The sequence below is a fragment of the Taeniopygia guttata genome, chromosome 8, assembly GCF_048771995.1.
Source record: "Taeniopygia guttata chromosome 8, bTaeGut7.mat, whole genome shotgun sequence".
NCBI classification, from domain to species: Eukaryota; Metazoa; Chordata; class Aves; order Passeriformes; family Estrildidae; genus Taeniopygia; species Taeniopygia guttata.
The window spans coordinates 10,257,000-10,274,434 of NC_133033.1; the positions used below are offsets into that span (position 1 = coordinate 10,257,000).

Sequence of the window (17,435 nt, forward strand, 5' to 3'; positions counted from 1 at the left end):
CATGAGTCCATGGAATGCAAGAGCCACTGCAGATCTTTGTCTGTCAGGTTATGCAGAGTCCTGAAAACCCACAGTCACTAAGTTCAGGGATTAATCTCTCCATTAAGTGCCTTTGAAATATTCCCAAACCCACCCAGTTACAGCTGAACCAAGAGAGCTGGCATCCAGCCCTGCCTCTGCCACCGCTTTCCGTGACAGTCCAGTGCTGCTTAGTCCATATCTCCATACAGAGAAGGGAAACATCACTTACCTGCTCCTGCAGCTTTGTGAGATCTAGTTACTGCTTTGCATAGCTCAGATCCACATGAACAGCCTCACACAGGCTACAAGGCTTTATTTGCAGAGGAATTTTATACAGCTATGAAGCCCAACTTTAATTAGCTACTTATTCTGAGTGGGTACAGCCAGCAACCAGTGATGTCCTCACACAAGGAGAGGAAGAATAACTACCCCTTGCCTGAACTCCATCTTCCAGCAGTGAGGATTTCTGCCTGGCACAGCACGTTTCATTTCAAATTGCTGACTGCACATGCCAGGAGCAAGGAAAATCCATGGCACCTGTCGGGCAATCAGGCACCCGTAACACCCCACCAGCAAATCAGAAGATGACTGCAGCAGGTGCAGAGGATTTTTTTGTCTTCCCACTCTGGCTCCAGGTCTTATATAGCCTACCCCCCCACTAAAAAGCTCTGTGAAATTCTTGTGGTTCCTGTACCCAGGAGAGGATTTAAACCCTATTTTTAAGCATGTAGAACTGGCAGCTTGGGGCACAGGACTTCCCAAGCAAGCGCTTGTGCATCCTGCTGCTTCCCGGCGTGAGACTGAAAAGCAGGACAATATGGCAGGAACTTTACAGAGCTGGCATTGCCTGGGCCATAATTTGAATCACTGCTGTCCAAGACTTTGTGACAGGGGAAAATGAGGATAATCTCTTTGTAAGAAAGAGGTTATGAAGTATGTAGGAGACGGAGTCAGCCAACATGGGCTGCAGAGGGACAGCAGCCTGTCTGACCCACTAAAGCATCTATCCTGACACAGAAAAGGTTAACCCTACATAAGCAGAACATGGGAGAGAGAAATCTATCCCAAAAGAGCAAGCCAAGGGGAGACCATGAGCTCTCAGCAGTTAGCCAAACCTTTGCTCTGTTCCCAGTTATTTTGGACTTGGATGCAGGAAGCATCACTCAGCTGCTGGGGCAGAGGTAAGCACTGTCATCTGCAAGCAAAGCAACAATTTACTTTGCTACAGAGCAGCAGCTGCAGATGTGCTAAAAGCTCAGCCACTCCTGGGGGTAGGAACCTGGCTTCTACCCCTGCCGTTCTGCTAAAGACTGAGTCATCCTGCAGCAGGGCTGAAGCTGGAGCTCCCAACCATTACCAGCTCAGTCTCTTGCTCCCATCAGAGCTTGCTGCTTATTTTTCTTCCCAAATAAATCTCACTTGAGATTCCCAGAATGGTGACAGCCCACTCTTTCCCTTCCCTGCTTGCTGGGCACTGTCACAAGGTGAAACGAGCAGTGCCCTCTGCATGCTCTCTAGCCCAGCATCCTTTCCCCACCCTCTGTCTTTACATGTACCTCCTAATGAATTTATTTCTTCTATTTTGAATGGTGCTACTGCTTACAAAATTGTGGAGAGAACAAAAATCCCTATGCATCATATATTACAAGGCAAAATGTGTACACAGGAGCCCTAACCTCTAAACCTGCACAAACTTTGTAAAACATGGACCTCACCATTTGTGCAGGATGGACACATCCCCTGGCTTACAGCATTGAGTTCCTGACCCACAAGCTCCCCAGCTGCTCACCTGTGCTGGCCATGGAGCTGCTGCATGCCAATCTCACATCAGGGAAACTGCCAGGCAAAGCTTGGCACTGTGCACACTCCAGGCACACCACAGTGAGCCCCAGGAGCACTGTACATGCAGGGCAAGTCTTGCACAGCACCACAGGGGACTGGAACCATGGCAGGGCAGCAAAGCAGGGGTTGGCAAACACAGTCTGCCTGCTGGGAAGCAGCTGAGGGCTCATCCTCTGCCTGGCTGGGGCTGCCTGGCTTGGCCTGATCCTACCAACAGTATCTGCTTCAAGCCAGCAGCCTCTGGTGCTGCCATGTGATCATCCAACTGAATAGAGAGGAGAGAGCAACCAGGAAAAGCCCAACATGAAACTGAGGTGCAAGCAGGTACCAGCTCTGCACACACCTCCAGCACACACACATCCTGCACACACACACATCCTGCACAAACACATCCTGCACACACCTTCTGCACACACACATCCTGCATGCAGCCCCATCAGAGACTCCAGCAGTGGCTCTGCTAAAAATCCCAGCTGCTGCATTGAAACAATGGCAAAGAGGGAGCACTATCATAGCTGCTCCCCTCAACACTTGTGCTGGGGAGATGTTACTACCCCTGCATTAAGAGGAACAGTGAGCAGCTGGGTTGCAAGGTTTCCTGGGTTTCCCAGGCAGGGACAGCTTTCTAGATATGTGGACAGCTCTTGCATCACCACCATTCCAGCACCTTGCCTGCATCCCTCACATGCCACCTGTGTGCACTCCTCACCATCACCAGTGAGCTCTCTGGAGAGGCATCCACACCCAGCAACATCAGCTCAGAGCCCTGCTCCTCCTGCTTGGAGTCTGGGGAGGTTTTCAGCAAATATCCCCAAAGAAATGCTGGAGCCTCCACCATGGGTGGGAAGGTGAGTGGCAAGATGAAAAAAATCTACCAATTACACAAAGAAATTCAGAGGACGGAAGAAAATGTAATGCTGAAAGCTCACGCTACAAGCTGCTGGAAGTCAGATGAATATTCTGGAAAAAAGCATCTGCTCACTAGCTCAGCCCCTTTTGCAAGCACTCTGCCTGGAAGGCAATCAGTTGTGGTGGCTCCTGAAAAAAGCATGGCTGTTTCTGCCTGCATGCAGGACACCAGGTGGAAAGGCAGCACGTGCCCAGTACACCCCATCCAGTACTCTACACAACATGGGAGACCCTTCCAGAGAACCTCCAAGGCATAAATACTGGGCCCATCCTAACTAAGCTCAAAGCAGCAGAAGAAACCCCTGGGAGCAGACTAGGCTCTCTCCCTGGCCTACCACACACATCAGCTGAGCACCATCCTCTGCTGAGAGCGTGGGGCAGGGGACTGCAAGACCCCATGCCCTGCAGAAGGGCATGTGAACACTCAGCATGCTCCTCCTCAGCAAGGAGGCACTGCCCTCATGCCAGACCAGGCACCAGCATCGGCTGCTCTTGGACTTCAGTCTGACCACTCTGGCCAGCACCCTGGGGCCCATTAGGAAGCACTGGAGATGACAAGGGGAACTCATTAGTGCCAAGAGGGAGAAGCAGAAGGCATGAAATCGGGTGACATCTAACAGGGAGGCTTTGTGCATTCCAGTTTGAAAGGGTGGCTGACACCAGACCTGCCTTCTCCACAATTAGACCTGTAATGTGAGAGCTGGTAAACAGCTTGCTGTCAGCTATGCCCTTTGGCCAGGGAAGAGCCTCCTCCAACATCAGCTCTGCTTGGCTGAAAGTAATTCTAGCTTATTACGATGGCTCTTCCCTGCTCTAAAAAGCTGTGATCAAAGCCTCAGTCAGGCTTTAGTCACTGGAGAAACATCAGCCCCTCAAGTAAGTGGCTCTGGTGCAGGGCAGCCTGCTCAAAAGACGTGGGTCAGAGATCCTATGCTGGTTCCTTTGTCAGGTGGAATGGGAACAGTCCAAGGAGAGTTACAGGCAAGCAAAGGCACCTGATCTTAAGCTGCACCCAGGCAGAGCAAGAGAGGAGGATCTGCTACAAGCCCAGAGCCCCCAGCTCTCACCCTTCAGAGTTTCTGCAGGGAGCCCAGTGCCAGCAGGCTGTCTCCTTCACTGCACTGCGTAAATATACTAACATGGGGTACCCTGCAGAGAGGTGTTGTGTCCATGCCATAATGGGGTGACAAGGCAAGCCTCAGACACATGGCTCTGATCCCAGAGCAGAACTCCTGTTCTTGGGGACTCCATGGGGAGACAGCCGCCCTCCAAGGGCCAGTCTGCTTCAGCACACAGAGCTGACAGCAGGTACAGCCCTGAGTGAGGTCTGCATCGCAGCTGGGGAAACAGAAAGCTGCAAAATATACTCCTGCTCTGCTCCTTGTAGCATTCCCACAGCCACGGCATGGCGGGGGCAGCAGTGGCCACGGCCCCTTGGCAACCACCAGCCTCCTTCCAGCAGGACCCCCGGGACGTCTCCACTGCAGTCTCTCGCTGTCCTTTCTACTTGAACGCACTCGCACCGTCAGTGCTCCAGGCCTGCAACAGCACAGCCATTACCCTGGCTCTGCCAAGTGAAGGGAACATCATCCCTGCCTCCCCTGCCTGCAGCAGCTGCCCCCCCGGCCCCAGTGGGGCAGGCTCAGCAGCCAGCACCCTGGGAAGGCGGCAGCCTGCCGAGGACAGCAAATGGATGCAAAGTAAAGCTTCACGTGTGCTGTCAGGCATGCCGCTCCTGTTCAAGGACCCACATTTTGCCAGCAGTCCAAAAGAAAAGGGCTTTTCTCCCCTCTCCTAATAAAAGATGCTGCCACTCTGAAGCCCCTCTTTGAGCCCAGCTTGCCCACACCAAGTCCTCGGCTGTCCAGAATAGGCTGCAGCCCAGACACCGCTCAGCAGCTTTGGCATCACTCCCACTGCTCCACTGCCACCAGCCCTCTGCAGAGCAGGGGGTGGTCCCCAGCAGGGACAGGGGCTGTGGGACACATGTGCTCCCAGCGAGAGTGGGCAGGAGCCTGAAAATGCAAAGGGTGAGCAGAACCAGAGAGAAACCCTGCAGATACAAAGCCCAGGATGAGTTACAAGGGTGGGCCAAACATACCTGCCCACCATCCCTTGTTTCTACCCACCACTTCCATGATGAAGTACACAAGCAATTTGAGAGAGCAATTTCTGCTGGAGCCCAGGCACCAATCCCACCCATTCCTGCGCCACAATACATTGCAGCTGAGATGAGGCTTCAGCAATGGCCCTTGTGGAGCTCAGACCAGCACTGCACAACAAGATGCTGCCCTCCCATCCCATCACCACCACACCACAGGAAGGAGCCAAGTGTCCAGCCAAGGTTGGCTCTGGCTGGAATCTGCTTCTGCAAGAACATTTGCTTAAACATGTAACAGGGTGACCCCCTGCTTCCCTCAGTTCTGGAGGAATGTCTCCTCCTAAGGCCCCCAGCTTATCATCCCAGTATGGCTGCCACATCTCACACATGCAGGCTGCCTCTAAGGACTCAGTGTGAGATCCACTACCAGACAGAGGATGCCATTCCCTCACCCTTTAGTATTCTCTTGATCAGGTTCCTGAAGACAGGTAATAGCCTTCCAAAGAAACCAGATGCAGTTGATTTCTCCTCCCCATCCTCCTGGGCAGAAGGCAGCCCCAGCAGCTGCCACATCCCCGAGGCTCAGCATCTCGGAGGAGCAGTGATCAAAGCCATCCCTCTCCCATTGCGGTAGGCTCCGGATGTCAGCTCCATGACACCCCGCCTACCCATCCTGCCAGAGAGACTCTGTGCATTCATCAGGCATCTCCAGAGAGGCACACGGCAATCTGGAAGGCCCAGAGATGCCAGACCGCTAATGTGCTAGGGAAAAGACGTCAGCGAATATTACAAACACTCCAGAGGATCAGAGGCAGGACAAGGGAGGAAAGACCTGGAAGGAATTAGACAAAAAAAGAGGGCGAGAGCCTGCACTTGGGAAATTCACAGAGGAATGGCACTGTCTTTTTTCTTGTTTCAAAAAGGGCGATACTGCTGAAGCAGATTCAGCTGCACTAAGAACATGTGAAAAGGGTCTGGCATTCTTCCTCTCCTGTCCAATTCTGCAGTATTAAGTGCTGAGGGAAACCAAGATTGCAGGGAACAAGTCCTACTTGTGCACTGCTTCTCTGAGATGGACAGAGCAGTGTGGACTAAACATCTGCAATCCATCATCATCATCATCACCCCAGCACCAAGCTGTCAGTCACACCAGGGACAGCTCCTGGGCACACAGAAGCACATGCAGGTCACAAACCAGATTGCCCCATTTAGGCAATGAAAGCTTAAGCATTCTCCCAGCCTGAAGCCCTTGGCTTTCCCAGCCTTCCCTTCCCTCCAACCCCTCCAAACACAGCAACAGAGCCCCACTCAGCAGCAGATGCAGGGGAAGCAGAGCCAGTCCGGAGCTGCCGGACTCCCAGCACAGTGTGGCCATGCCAGCCGGCTCTAGCTGTGCTGAAACCAGAGCAGCATCTAGGTCAGGCTCAGAAGAAAACAAAAAGCAGACAAGCAGCTCTCAGCTAGGACTGGGGGATGCTGACACAGTAACCCTATCAAAACAGCTCAGCTCCAGTGCAGCCCCCACTCCTGTCCTGTGCCACAAGAGAGCTTCCTATGGAAAAACAGAGCAAAAAAATACAGGGAGCAACTTTCAGATGGTGCCTGAAGTGCAACACCTGAACCTGGCACCTGTCCACAGGGTTTTAGACCTGTCAGCTGGCCCTGCCTCCAGCACCTGCACCCTCTTTCGTCCCTGAAACCCCTGTTCACAGCTGGAGGTGTCTCCCTCTGGCACTGGTTATGCATAAACACAGCAATGATCCTTTTCAGCTACACAGGCTGCCAGAGCCCTGCAAAACCCCACTGCAAAATAAACAACAGTAGGGGTACAAAAGGATTTTCCAGGGACAGAATCTTCTCCATGAAAACCATCAGAAGGTGTGACAGGCACAGTCTCGCCAGACTGCCCTAGCTACAAGTGCCACACATGATGACCTCCACTGCAGGGGACCTGGAAAGGCTTCAGCCCTCTGACTTATGAGATAACCAGCTCCTCAAGCTGTTCCTAACCCCAGCACTTATCACTGACTGACTCAGAGTGGAGTCAAACCCTGACTTAAATCAGTATTCAGTATTATTAATAGAGCCATGCACAAAACCTGGCAGGTGGAAGAACCCAGGCCAGTAGGAGCATCACTCATCTGTCAGCATCACCACTGACAAAGCGGCTCTACCCACCTGCCTCCCACCAACCCTGCTCCCAGCAAAGCCCATCTTTCCTTCACTTTGAACCCCACAGACCTTCCTGGAAAGGACTGACACAGGAATGCTCTAAGCTGCTGAACCTCTGTGTTTTTTTCTGATCCCATGCCATGCTTATTCCCCTGTTCAGGGACTGTGCTGCTGCCCCCCACCAACAGCTCAGAGCTGCAGTCCACAGCTGCACCTTCAGAGGACACTACTCAGATGGCAAAGCCTGCAGAGATCAGGAGAGGCAGAGGCAGGCTGGGGGAGGGGAGATGAAGCATCCTAGAGGGCATCTCTGCTTCCTCCCAGGCACTGGAGACTAAATCCCAAGCAGCTTGGCAAGGATGAGCTGCCTCCCGGCACAACCACACCTCACCCAGCCTGCACCGGGTGCCCCCCACCCTGGCACTGCCCCCCACCCTTCCCGGGCAAGTGTGCGTCTCATTGTTGGTGCAAACAAAGGAGCGGTTTGTGTCTGATGAAAAGAAAGGGAGTCAGAGGAAAAATCATCCAGCAGCCCTGGATGTATGCAGATTAAGCTGCAGAAGGTTGCATGAATGTAGCATTTTCCAGACATCAGCTAATCCCCCGGCTGTGCTCTGTCTCCATCTCCCTGGAAGAGGTGGGCTGTGTCTCACCTGCAGCCACAAAGGCAACCAGCACCCACTGACAGCCCTGACGTCCCTGACCTGACATCTCCTGTGAGGCCAGGCAACATACTGGGGAGGGACGGGTGTGGAAAGCTTTCAGAAATGGTTTAGTGGTGTGCTTGGCAGGGCTGCACTAACTATTGGACATGATGATCTGAGAGGTCTTTTCCAACCTAAATGATTCCACGATTCTATGTGCCCACCAGCACGCCCATGAGTATTGCTTTGGCAAGGATCTCAGTCTATTCTTATAAAGGAAAAATGAGGACACTCTGGGATTCCCACTAACTGTCTGAGGACCAAGCTAGGAATGTCTGTTGGATGTCTGGCTACAGGGTAAGTGGAAGAGTGATGCACCTGCTGTTTGCCCTTCAGGGATGCATCCTCTGCTGCCCTGCCCCCATCACCTTCAAGGTGACTAAGGGAAGGTTTTTGCCCAGCTGCCCTCCTGGGTGTGCCCACTGAGGTACCCTTTTTAGTCTCTGTGATGAACCCCAGGTCACACATCAGGTCACACATTCAGAGCTCATCCCAGCAGCAGTGTGATGCCAGCAGGCCTTCCTTCACCGTGGCCATTCCCTGGATCCCAAATTTCAGCAATCAGCCTCACTCCTGCTGCCCTGTAAATATTTTGAAAGACCTTGAACTTCAGCAGGAGCAAAGGGGTTGGATTCCTGGTTTAGAAAGGTATCAGTGGGCCATCCAGGCACTGAAGGCTTTTCCCAACCGTAATAGCCACTAATTCCCAGCACCTGGCAAAAGTTCCTTCCTTCCCTGCCTGATGGAAACACTGAAAATGGGCTTCACATTGATGCAGCTGGTTCAGTAGCCAGGACCAGACCCGTGGGCTCGCCCTGCCCAGCGCTGCAGCTGGCGACCGAGAGGACGCCAGTCAGAAACACACACAACCCCTCCCTTCTGCTCCCATTCCTGCCACATCATTTTCCCTGCCGGGCTGTCCCGGCGGCTCCCCCTCCAGCCCACGTCCCGGAGCCCAGCAGCGGCAGGGCGGGCAGGCACCGGAGCCCGGCACCGCCGAGCAGGTGCCCCCCCGCTCCCCGAGCCGCATCCGCCGCAGCACCGCGGCAGCAGCAGCATCCCGCCGCCGAGCCCCCGCCCCGCCCCGCCACGGCCACCGGCGGCCCGGCCCGGCGGCGTTCGCTCACCTTCTCCACGTTCTCCACGGTGAAGTCGAGGCCCTGCGGCGGCGGCGCCTCCGCCCTCCGCTCCATGGCTGCGGCGGCGCTCAGGAGGCGGCGGCGGGCGGGCGACAGCGGCGGCGCACGGGCAGCCGCATCGCGGCGGGACCCGCCTCCCCGCCCCGCCGGGGGCGGCGGCACCGGGGCGGCGCGGCGCGGCTCGGCGCGGCGGTCGGGCCGGGAGGCGCCCGCGGGACTCCCCGAGCAGCCCCAGCGCCCCGCTCCGCTTCTCCCCGGCCCCGCCTCGCCTCTCCCCGCGGCCCCGCAGGCGCGGCCGGGCAGCCCAGGACCTGCCGCAGCGCCGCGCCGCACGCCGGGAGCGGTAGTCCCGGCCCGCGCGCGTCCCCTGCCGGGCACCGGCACCGCGCACCGGCACCGCGCACCGCGCACCGGCACCGGCACCGCGCATCGGCACCGCGCACCGGCACCGCGCACCGGCACCGCGCATCGGCACCGCGCACCGACACCGCGCACCGGCACCGCGCACCGCGCACCGGCACCGCGCACCGGCACCGGCACCGCGCACCGCCACCGCGCACCGCGCACCGGGAGCCGCCCGCGGCGCCGCTCCGCACCCTCCCGCTGCCGCCTCAGGGGCACCCCCGTCCCCGTCCCCATCACGGGCACACGCAGGGGTTGGACGCGCAGCCCATCGCTTTATTGCTACAGGAAAAGGCGACTGTACAAAAATAGAGTTTATCCCTCAAATTTTACAAATAATAGAAAAAGGGTGCGGGGTGCACGGGGCGCTGCCCAGGGCTTCAGTGCAGCGCTGGGGTTAAATTACACCCGGCCGCTGGGGGCCCAAAGTCATAAATAGGAGCTGCCGCTCGAGAACAATAAATAAATAATTTAGAGTAATAAATAGTTTAGTGCCACAGCACCACGGAGCAGCGGGGGGACCCTGCCACTACCCTGGGAACCAGACAGGGGTGGGGGTCCCAATGGGTGTCTATGACTGAACACCCTGCAGATACCAGGGGCTGCTGCTGGTCTGGGTGCAGACCCCCCCCACTCCACTCTGGTGCAAATTGGCCCCACTGCATCCCTGCCCTCAGGGACACCCCTTCCCTGCACCACTGACCCCACGGTGCCCGAGGGGACAGGGAGGTTTTGCCCCATTTGAAGCTTGGGTGATGCTTGTCCCCTGGAACGCAGGAGCAGGAGTGCTGCTGATGGACACCGGGTTGGCAGACCCTTGGGAGTGGTGGGGATGGTCCATACTCTCTTCAGCTTGTCTGCCAGGACTGAGCCAGTGCACCTGGGCAGGACCCCATGTAGCCGCTGGCACCAGCTGCTTGGCACTGAGCAGGAGCGGGCTTGGCCACCCACACCCCAGTCATGACTCCATCTCACCTCGGTTCTTTGTGGCCACGTAATAACAGGGGCAGCAGCCTCTGCAAACCCTTGTTCTGAGCAACAGTGCCACTGCACGTGGCAAGCTGGAGTCTGTCGGCATGTGTCGAGCTGGGGCCAAGCCAGCAGCCCCCTCCTCAGCCAATACAGCTGCACTCAGCTGCTGAGAGCTTCTCCACTGTCTGCCATGTGTTCTCCACATCCATGAAGGAGACAGCCTCATAGCGGGTGGGTCGGCAGCAGGGGTGGCTGAGGACCCGCTCCTGTGGCCCCGGGGCGATGAGCTGCTGCCGCAGCAGGCTGCCCAGCGTCAGGTCATAGTTGCTGCGTGCCCGGTGGCAGGACCCGCTGCAGTACTTGAAGAGCACAATCTCGTCCGAGTTGAAGCCCAGGCCCAGGTCCCGCACCTTCACCATCAGGTTGCGGATGTGGCAGTTTCGCCCACGGGTGCGCCGTGGGGGTTTCCCCCCCGCCTTTTTGGCTTTGCTGGCACCTGGCGGTGAGCGCTCAGCGCGCAGCAGCAGGTCCTCTGCCAGCTCGGTGGTGCCTGGGCTACCTGTTGTCGCGTTGTCCCCTGCACATGGAGGAGATGGGGCTGTCATGACATATCCTGCACCCACCACCCCTCTTCTGAGCCTGCCGGTCCCCGCTGTGACCTACGGATCCCTCCTGATCACCCACCATGGCAATGGCTGGCGCCTGAGAGGATGCATGAGTGTGTGGGAAGATCCTTCCAGCCAAGAATCTTCTCATCTTCTAATTTCTAGGGCTCTGCCACATGCCCAGCATGACGCTTAGGGCCCCATGTATTGAGATCCCCTCAGCTCAGCCCCATAGTGCAGCCACAGCCCCACACAGGCTGGGGCTCCCCACAGTAGCTCCCAACCTGCCCATGCCCCATACACAGGATTACCATGCCCAGGTGGGAGGCCTGTCCCAAAACGCACCGTACAGCTGGCTCCAGGCAGCGGCAAGTGGTGCCTCCACACCATCCTCCACAGACAGGCTGGCAGTGGCCATGCCCCGTGGCGTGGGGGCTGCGTCCAGCGTCTGGTTGCAGTGTGGTGTTCGCAGGGTGCCTGTGGCCAGCCCAGCCAGCAGTGACAGGATGGCAAAGAGTCCCCACAGTGTCCCCTCCTGCAATGAATCACAGCACAGCAGGGTCAGCCCCGACCAGAGTCCCCACACCAGGAATGAGGCTCCACGAGCTGGGGATGGGTGAGGATGGAGTCATGTAGTCCTGGCCATTGCAGCCAGACAGACCTGGGCTCACCTTGGGCTGCAGGTGTGTGGCAGGTCCTGCAGGCCTTCGCTCTGGTGGCCCCTGTTGCTGGTCCATGCTAGCTGCAAATACAGAGGTTGGGGTCAGGGCCCACACAGGGCAGGTATAGAGCTGGTTGGCTCGGAGCTGGCACATGCCTCCCTGCCCTAGCCAAGCATGCCACACCCTCCCTCACCCTCCAGAACCTCACAACACTTCCTGCACCCCATTCATGGCCCACCCCTACCCCTCTCCTCTCCTGGCATAACCAGGCATCCTCACCACACCGAACACCCCTTCCAAGAGATTGGGCAGCTTGGGCAACCCAGCCTTTATACAGCACATCTCCTCAGGGACAATGCAGCCATGTCCTTGTGTGAACAGCCTGGGATGCCAGGCTGGGCTGTGAGGCAGCGGCTGGGGCTGGGAGTGCTGCACGGGGGGGCCTTTTCCCATGGCCCTTCCCTGGGAATGTTTTTCTTGGTCACAGTGGGAGCCTGACCTTGGAAACTCCAAAACCATTAGCACAGGGTCCTTGGGTGCAGCCACCCCTTGGCCCCGCGCTGGCTCCCCAGGCTGCTGCCTGCACCAAGCTGGGACACGCAACCCCCAAGCAGCCTGGATGAGTGGGACTGCAAGGGGCAGGATGCTCAGGCAGGTCCTTTGGGGACATAGCAGGGTATGGAACACCATGCTGGGCTCACTGAGTCATTCACCCCAGCACCACAGCTTGGCGTCTACTGGTACACAGAAAGGCACAAAGGCACTGCATCCCTCTTGTGCACGATCGCAGCGAAGCAGCAAGCACGGTCTCACAGGAGTGATGTTTCTCAGGAGGTACTGGGGCAACTCCCCGTCTGCAGCCACATCTTTGCCTCCTTCTCTAGTTCCCCCGCGCAGTGCAGGGGTGCCCCAGTGTCCAAAGCTAGGATACCCTGGCTTTGAAGTGCTTTAGAAGTGGTTCCAAAAGGGACTGTAACTTCCTTGTCCCACCTGCTGCATATTCTATGTCTCAGGATGGGACTGTCCCCTTGGAGCTTAGTAACATTCTGCATTTAGGAGTTCCTCCATCCGCTCTATGACTTTGGCTTTGCCCCAGCATGTCGCAGTTGCTTCCATGGCAAAGGAAGCAACAGGGGATGGGGACATGCTGAGGAGAGCGCTCAATTTCTTCCAGTCCCTCTAGCATCTCAGGGGATGGTCCCCAAGTCCCAGTTGTGCAATCTGATGCCACCCTGTGACAGGGGTCTGTAGTGGGCGCTGCCAGGCCCATGTGTCCCCTCTAGGGGCCGTGCACAGGCGGGATCGCCCCCGGCGCCGGCAGGGCTCGCACCGGCCCCCCGACCAAACCAGCCGCCACAGCCCGACCAAACACAGCCCACGCTGCACTTCGCTCCCGTGGAGGCCGGTGGCCCCACGCCAGCCGCTGCCGCCAGGTCATGGATTTCCCAGGCCGGCACCGCCGGAGGGGCCAGGCGAGGGTCCCTGCGCCCTGCTGGAAAGGGACGGACTGCCCCGTCCTCGCTTCCGCGACCGGCCGCCCCGGGATAGGAAGGGGACAGGGGACGGGACGGGACGGGACGGGACGGGACGGGACGGGACGGGACGGGACGCATCAGCCGGTGCAATTCAGGCTTCTCCCGTCCGGCGGCAGCACGGCCCCGATCTCCGCAGCGGCAGCGCTGCCGGCGGGGCGCCGAACGAGGGCAGCCTCCCTTCGCCACCGGGAGCCCGGAGCCGAAGCGACGGACTAACACAACCAGTGCCTCCTCAGACTCGGGGCCCCGTCCACGGGGCAGCTCCTCGAGCGCGCAGGACCGCAGCCCACCCTGGCCCCGCAGCCCCGCTCGGCATCTGCTTCGTCCAGCGAGGGCAGGGCTGAGCCGAGCACCTGGGCACAGACCTGCACACCCCACTGCAGATCCCCATGTCCCGTACGGGGAAGTCTGGCTGGATCTGCCGCAGACACGGCTGCCAGAGCCCTGCCGGGCGATTCATAGACATAGGAGGGCTTTTTCCCCAGGGTCGGAACTGAGCCCATCCATGCGAGCACCTGTCTGGACCCCACCACATGAGTCCCCCGCCCGGGGCTAAACAACAGCAATATTGATGCAATCCCTGAGCAAGCCACCTCACACTCACTCGTGCAGAGCCCGGCGAGAGCCCCGCTGCCTGCCCTGTGCAGGGGCCGCTGGGGGAGGATGTCCCGTGGCTGCGCCAGACCCCCGGGGGAGGCAGCAGACACTCGCGAAGTGCATCCACGCGGGCCTAGCGGGTGCCCCACGCCCGCGGTGAGTGTCTCTGCTCTCGGAGTAGCTGTGTCAGCCCTGCAGCCGCGGGTCCCACCTGGAAGCACGGGGGATGCCCAGAGACCCCTTCGGGCACCTGTGGGCATCGGCGGAGGCCCTGCATCCCTGTCAGCCCTGCATCCGTGGTAGAAGAAGTGACGGGGGTCAGGAATCAATCCCACGTATGAGAAGCGGGCACCCGTCCCGCAAAGCCTCAGAAGACTGGGCCCGGACACACGGGACACAGGGCAGAGACCAGACTCGGCCCCAACTCAGGGACAGCAGAGCCGGGGGGCATAGAGTAACCCGCCCCTTGCCTCTCGTCTGCCCACCGCCCGGGGAGCACACCTGTCCGACGTGTCCAACGGGCCGGGCGGGAGCCCAGGGAAGAGGCGGGAGAGTCCGTCCCGGTGCCCCTCGGGCGCCCGCAGCGGGGTGCCGCCTGTCCCCGCCCCGGCAGGGAACCCCGGCCCCGCCGCGGCCCCCAGCGCTTCCCGCCGCCGGGTCGGGCTCGGCACCCCGGTAGCCAAACGGGGGGGACTTGCCCGGAGGCGGCCCGAGACCCCTCACCGACCCGCGAATATTGCCGGGAGGTGGGTGGCGAAGCGGGTTCCTCTCGTCCCCCCGGTAGTCCCGGTATGAGCCTCCGCCGAGAGTCGGGGCCGCCAGCAGGCTGGGGCGGGCGCTGTCGCCCGCCACCCCGGCTCGCACTCACCGTGCCCGCGGTGGGGACCATCCCCCGGGCCGCCGCTGCCCCGCATCGCCTCCGCTCCCCGCCGCCCCCCGCCGCCCGCCGCCGCTGCGCCGGGGCGGGGCGCTGGCGGGGGCCGGCGCTGCCCCGCCGGCACCGACTCCCGCCGCTGCTCCCGGTGCCGCTCCCGCTGCGTCTCGGGGTGCGGTGGCGGCGGCGTCAGGCGGACGCGCAGTGCGGGGCACCGGGGGCTCCATCCCGCTCCCGTCGTCGCTACCGGTGTCAAATTCCAGCCACCGTCACCTGACCGGCGGGGCGGGCACCGGCACCGGGACCCCGACTCACACTGGCACCAGGATGCCAACCGGCACCCCGATCCGCACGTAGTGGCACCGGGACTCCGACCCGCACGGGCGCCTGGACCGCACCAGGATCAGGATGGCACCGGAATCCCGCCAGCAGCAGGAGCCGCAGCCCAACACGCTTCAGCACCGGCTCTCGCCGTGATCCGCACCGCCTCCGAGCTCCCGCGGAAACTCGCACCCCGCCGGGAACAGCACCAGGACCCCCGGAGGCAGCCGATCCCCGCTACCGCCACCCGCCCGTCGGCCGACCCCCGGGCAGGCGGACCCGCAGCCTGGACGGACGGACGCCCCGTGATCGGTGCTTCCTGCCCCGACAGCCCGATCACAACGCTACCAGGATGGACGCACGGACACCTTCGGGAAAGGGTTCAGCCCTTCCCGGAGCGCTCCGGCAGCAGAACCCCACGGGGACCCTTCGCCCCGCGTCGGAGGGCAGAGCCCCGCGGGGGACCCCTTGCACACGTGGGAATCCGGCGGGGATGGGTTGTCGGGCAGGGTCAGGGCCATCCCGGCAGCTCCCGGCAGCGGCGGGGCCGGCCGGCGTCCCAAGCATCCCGGGCTGACTCGGGTCACCGGTGTGCCTGGCGCTCGCGTCCGGCCGCGCCGGAGGAGGAGTCCGGCCTCCCGCCCGCCCGCGCCCCGTGCCACGGTCCTCCTCGGCTGGGCCGCCCGCCACCGGGCTCCTTACCTCTGCCGCCGCCCTGCCTCCCTCCGCCGGGGCCGCCGCTGGCCCCGGGGACATGGGGGCCGGCTGGCGAGCCGAGCCGAGCCCGTGCAGTCCTTACGTCACCGCCCGGGGCCCTCCGCGTCCATCCCGGGGCTCTCGAGTGCTCCTTGCGAACGTGCCAAATCCCGGGGCCGCCTCCGCTCGGCCCCGCTTCACACGTGTTCCCCTGGCCGGAGCTGATCGCCGGGACGCGCCCCGGGCCGGGCGAGCCTCCCGGGACCGGCCCTCATGGCTGCGGGGTCCGAGGGCGCCCGGGCGGGCTGCGCGCCCCGCTGTGCCGCCGGCCGTGTCACCTGCCCCGGCGGCGCTCCGCCGCCTCGGCGCTGCTCCCCGGGCTTATGCAACTCCCTGGCTGGAGCGGGGCCAGCGGCTCGGTCGCCGGCTGTGCCACGGCTGCACGCCCAGGTCGCTCCGACCCCGGGCCGCCCGCGTGGCTTTAGCCTCCGTCCCGCCGCCCGGCGGCCTGGGCTCCGCGCTCCTGCGGAAGGGTCGGATGGCCGCTCCCGCAGCCACCTGCGGAGCCGCCGCCTCGCCTGCTCTCATCTCCTCGGATTATCCAGCGCGGGGGTGACAACTCCCGCGTCCTCCTGCGACATCACCTGCCAGGGAGTGTGTGGGCACAGGCGCTAAGCCGTCCCTGCCACCGCGAGCAGGGACAGCGGAGGTGGCACGCGGCCCGGAGCCGCTGTTTCACCTGCCCTGCAGCGCGGCAGCGTGTGGCTCCCCCCTTTCACCCCCACTCCTGTCCTGGCACAAGCACCTTGACCTAGTCTGTGGCTATGGGTGGCCCCCTGACTGCTAGTGGGACTGCATGGAAGCACGGGCTCTGCCGTGGGACTGGTGCTCCACGGCCCCGGGCTGCTCCCATCTGAGATGTCCTCACTGGCATCGGAGGCAGTGCCCGTGGATGCCTCGGCCCAGCAAAGTTTTGGAGGCCCTGGTGCATCCCTGCTGTAGAGAAACAGCTGGGAGCGAGTCATAGGGAACAGGATCCTCTGCTTTGCAGGGCTACAGACTAATACAGCTGCCTGCTTGGAAAATTTCAATGTGAGTGGCACGTCCTGTTCCAGGTTGCCTGGCTGTCCCCATAGAGCTTGGTCTAGCCACAGCCTTGCCCATACTAGGGAAGCTGCCCAGGAAGAGAGGGCTGCCAATGAAGGGAAGGGCTGCCTCCCCCACTGATAACCCTCAGGGCTTGGAGACAGCCTCAGGTGCTGGCTTAGCAGAGGGGCCATCCTCTTCCCTAGTCTTCATGTCCCCAGGACACAGCCAGGAAGTCCCGAGGATGTGATGCCTGGTCGTATGCAGGGAGCTATGTGGGGCATGGCACAGGGTATCCAGGGCACCCATACAGGAGAGCCCACAGTGTCCCTGATCATGTGGAAGGGGTGGCTCTGCAAAGCCTAGCTTCAGTTCTCTTCCAGGTGTACCCCCTTCGAGGCTGCTATCCCAGACACCTGGAGGCACTGGTTCCCTCCTCTGCCCTTCTTGTCCTGGGAGATATAAGCCTGCAGCTGCTGTCAGCCCCACTGATGTCCTACCAGCAGCACCTCCTCCCTGTCCTCCCACAGCCATGGTGGCAGGGGATGGTATGTCCCAGCTATGTGCCTCAATCCTAGCACTGCTCTCCCCTCTTGGGCTTCCATGAGTACTGGCTCTATCCTGGAGCGTGCTGGGCATGGCTCAGGCTGCACAGGCTACTGGGGTGCAGTGCAGGGTTCCAGCCCCCACAGACAGAGGGGTGGCCTGCTCCCTGACTGCTGCTGGCACTGCCTGGCTTGGTCCTCCCAGAGCACTGCCTGTGCCAGCCCGTGCTCCTGCACCCCTGGGGCTGGGGT

At 60.6% G+C, this 17,435-nt stretch overlaps 2 protein-coding genes across 5 annotated transcripts in view; both read right to left on the reverse strand.

The window, feature by feature from the left end:
* IPO13 (importin 13) overlaps window positions 1–9,173 on the reverse strand; it is a 31,473-nt gene extending 22,300 nt beyond the window's left edge. The window contains exon 1 of one of the 3 annotated variants that reach the window (XR_012057130.1): window positions 8,877–9,173. Coding sequence is in view for 2 of the 3 variants with exons in the window: in XM_030278910.4 (XP_030134770.1) it covers window positions 8,877–8,942 (66 nt within the window). In the remaining variant the exon portion in view is untranslated. The remainder of the gene's footprint in view (window positions 1–8,876) is intronic. The other 2 variants (XM_030278910.4, XM_030278911.3) reach the window with 2 other exon arrangements.
* Window positions 9,174–9,545: 372 nt separating this feature from the next.
* Window positions 9,546–15,690, reverse strand: ARTN (artemin). Of its 2 annotated transcripts, XM_072932799.1 has the most exons (4): window positions 15,559–15,690; window positions 11,539–11,609; window positions 11,213–11,402; window positions 9,546–10,839 (listed from the first exon to the last, which is right to left on the reverse strand). In XM_072932799.1, exons 2-4 carry the CDS (start codon window positions 11,602–11,604, stop codon window positions 10,403–10,405), a joined length of 693 nt encoding a protein of 230 aa, XP_072788900.1. In that variant the 5' UTR covers window positions 11,605–11,609; window positions 15,559–15,690; the 3' UTR covers window positions 9,546–10,402. The 2 variants fall into 2 exon arrangements, with proteins under 2 accessions (XP_072788900.1, XP_030134781.2); XM_030278921.3 differs by lacking the exon at window positions 15,559–15,690 and having other exon boundaries at window positions 11,539–11,764.
* Window positions 15,691–17,435: the final 1,745 nt, after the last annotated feature.

Coding starts and splice junctions, on each gene's coding strand:
- ARTN (XM_030278921.3), bottom strand. CDS start 11,682: ATGTGCCAGCTCCGAGCCAACCAGCTCTATACCTGCCCTGTGTGGGCC. Junction 11,403..11,538: donor CCACACACCTGCAGCCCAAG/GTGAGCCCAGGT, acceptor GATTCATTGCAG/GAGGGGACACTGTGGGGACT. Junction 10,840..11,212: donor TGCCTGGAGCCAGCTGTACG/GTGCGTTTTGGG, acceptor CTCCATGTGCAG/GGGACAACGCGACAACAGGT.